The sequence below is a fragment of the Cariama cristata genome, unplaced genomic scaffold (genome assembly GCF_000690535.1).
Source record: "Cariama cristata isolate BGI_N322 unplaced genomic scaffold, ASM69053v1 scaffold31926, whole genome shotgun sequence".
NCBI classification, from domain to species: domain Eukaryota; kingdom Metazoa; phylum Chordata; class Aves; order Cariamiformes; family Cariamidae; genus Cariama; species Cariama cristata.
In genome coordinates, this window is record NW_009623202.1 from 1 (window position 1) to 3,046 (window position 3,046).

The following is a 3,046-nucleotide window of genomic DNA, read 5'->3' on the forward strand; positions in this document are numbered from 1 at the left end:
TGCATGGGGTTGTTGTGACCCAAGGGCAGATGCCACACTCCAGGCTGATGTTGCCCTCTCTCCCACCCCTAAGCATCTCTCTGGGCTAGCTCAGATCTGGATTTACCTGGAGCTGTACAGACAAAGTTTGGAGCAGGCATTAAAATTCATTTAACTTTGGATTTATAAAAAATTGCCAAAGCTTAACACTAAATAGCTGCAGAGGAACCAACAAAATAGGAGGACTGCCATGACCAGCACAGGATTGCCCTCTGGAAGCAAAGTCCACCAGTGTAAAGTGGCACCGAGTACACATCCAGTTGATGGAAACTGGCTGCACAGTCCCTATTTTACTGGGCTGAACAGGAGTAGAAAGCCACCCCCAATTAGCCAGTAAGTAGACAATTAGCTTGAGTTTGGCTTGTCTGGGCTTGGATTCAGGCTCCTCCAGCAGACTGTCAGTGTTTGCCTCTCTCAGCCCCCAACTTACAGACATGTTTGCCCAGCACTGAAGTGGTTTTCTGCCCCATTTGTCTTCGTGCAAGTCCCGAGCGCTCACCTTGCTGTAGGCGATCTGTAGTGTTAGTGGGATTGCTTCTCTGTCTCCATCTATGCCGAGCCTTTTGCTGCCTGGACCTGCATGAAACAAGGACCAAATGTCACACGGTGGCCTTTTATCCCTATTCTTCAGCTGGCTACTGATACAGCAGCACACTCGGTACCTACAGAAAGGAAGAGGGGGGAAAAAATAAATGGTTTGCTGAACACAGCTGCGGAGCAAAAAAAAAGGCAAAAAGAAAAGGTGGCTTAAAAGCTGCCAGAAAGCAATTAATCCAGTGCAGAAATTTCAACACAAAGCACAACAAGCAGCTCTGCAAAACTGAAAGCAGTGCTGGCTAAGCTGGTGCAGAGAGGTCAGTGCTCCAGGGAAAACACAAAGCAATAAAAGGCCGCGTTGCTAACCCAGCTCCTGTTTTTCCACGCATATTTCTGCCCACATTCAATTAGCCTTGAAATACTGTGCCCAACACTTACTAACTTCTCCCCCCTCACCCCCAGATAATTTTTTGCAGATGTTAAGTGGTTGGCTGCCAGACAACCCAAGGAAAAAAAAAATAATAAAAAAAAAAAAAAATCAGAAGGATTGGTGGTTTCACGAGTTATTGGGAAGAGGTCTTGGCCAAGCCTGTATTTTAGGGGAGCAGGGTGGTGACACTCCATATGAAGGGTATTTTATGAGCTCTATTTAGAAAGACAAGGCGAGATCACAGAAAAGCAGTTGGTTAAAAAAAAAAATAATCAAGCAATATGTTTAAATGCAGTATTATTGGTTGGCCATGAGATGTCTCTATGAGCTGCACTGCGCCAGACCGCTTGTGGTCCTTGGTACCCGGGAGGGAGCTGAGCCCAGACTGCCGGGCAGGTGCTTCGGCCATTGCCGCTGCTCTCTCCAATTTTATAAATCCCTAGCATAAAAGCTCATGGATCTCCCTTGCAGAAAGGCTCCAAGCACATGCAGAAACCTTGCTTCGCCCAGTAAACTAAAGAAATGGAAAGAGGGATTTTATAAATGACACTCCTGGACAAAGCACAAACAACAGAAAACAGGAAAAAGAAAAAATGAAGAGTTGCTTTTGGCCAGGTGCTGATGGCAGGAAGGAAATGGGCTTGAAGCTGTTTTATTGCAAATACATTTGAGAGTTAACAGCAGTAAAAACAACCAGGCATTGCCACAGCTTCACTTCTGAAGAGAAAGGCAAAAACTAGGATGCTTCACTTCCAAATTTGTGAAAAGATATCTGGGCCTTTGCTCACAACGCAGGCTGGGCTCAAACACCTCTTGCAGCCCACGCTCCCTCCGGTCCCTCTTTATCTCCCAGCCCAGTGATTTGCAGACCTCCACCTCGAGGCCGTGGTTGCAGAAGCAGCTACAGACCTGACGCCTTGATGGCCCGCGTGGCTGCCGAGTGGCCCAGCTCGAGGGAATGGATGAAGACTTCGGTCATCTTTTCTCCCCCGATGAAGGTGAGCTGCCAGGGGGAGAAGAGTGAAGAGGTGGTGGTGAGGAGACCCAGCCCGTGCCAGGCAACGTTCACCCTTCTCACTCCTTTCTACAGGAACAGGTCAGTTTGGGAAAACCCTTTCATGTTTTCAAAACACACGTTTCAACAGCTACCTTGGGTGACATTTACCTTCCGCTGTACTTCAGACTGTTTTAACAGACTACCAGCAAGTAAAACAACCCAAAAACCTAATTTTCACTTAAAGAAAACTCCCCAACCCACAATAAGCCTAACAGCAGGGTCTGGGCCTGACTTTGGGTGACACAAATCCCATGAACAGCAGCAACTCTGCTCATCACAGCCCCACTGTAGCCGGTCCCGTGTCACAGCACCAAAGCAGTCGTTGCAGCCACGCATCCAACTTTCCCCACCGTGTCTGCCCCACGCGCACAGCGGGGGGTAGAAAATAGGCTTCATGGAAGGGCTTGGCTTGAAAAGTAGAGCACTGGAGGGATTTCCAGCGATGTGAATAACCTGTCAGCACTGACAGGAGTTGCTTTGCGTCATGGGGAAAGGTATTTGGATGGAAAATTGCTGGTGTGACTTAAGGATTGTCCGGCAGGACCTGCATGTTCTCAATCCCTGAGCCAGGAGCATCAACCAAAGAACCATGGGCACCCAAGGAGCAAGAGGAGACCAAGCTCTGCCTCACCAGCACGTGATGGCTGCACCGCACCCCCATCGCCTCACAGGCAGGTCCTGAGTTGGTGGCACAGGCAGAAGACCCCCCCTTTCCCCTTGCCAAGATGGGGCTGAGCCCCTTTGCCTACCTCTGTCTGGTAGAGCTGCAGAAGGACGGGACGCGTGGCAAAGCGGCAATAGTAGAGGATCATGTCTGCCAGGATGGGCAACTGCTCCTGGGAGTCCTCCTGGGGCTCAGCCTCTGGCTTCGCAGACTGTGGTGAGAGAATAAGTCAGAAGCCTGATGGGCTACTTGGTACCCACAGCCCAGTGCCAAGAACCACCCGTCCCACCTCACTGGGGACAGAAACCCTCCTCCTGAC

The 3,046-nt window shown here is 49.7% G+C and overlaps 1 protein-coding gene across 1 annotated transcript in view; it reads right to left on the reverse strand.

The window, feature by feature from the left end:
• Positions 1 to 538: 538 nt before the first annotated feature.
• The window catches only part of LOC104163596 (phosphoinositide 3-kinase regulatory subunit 5-like), a gene marked incomplete at both ends in the record, with an annotated part of 5,860 nt that continues 3,352 nt past the window's right edge, over positions 539 to 3,046 (reverse strand). Inside the window, 3 exon segments of the mRNA XM_009702648.1 lie at positions 539 to 615; positions 1,916 to 2,009; positions 2,813 to 2,938. Of these exon segments, the coding sequence (XP_009700950.1) occupies positions 539 to 615; positions 1,916 to 2,009; positions 2,813 to 2,938 (297 nt within the window).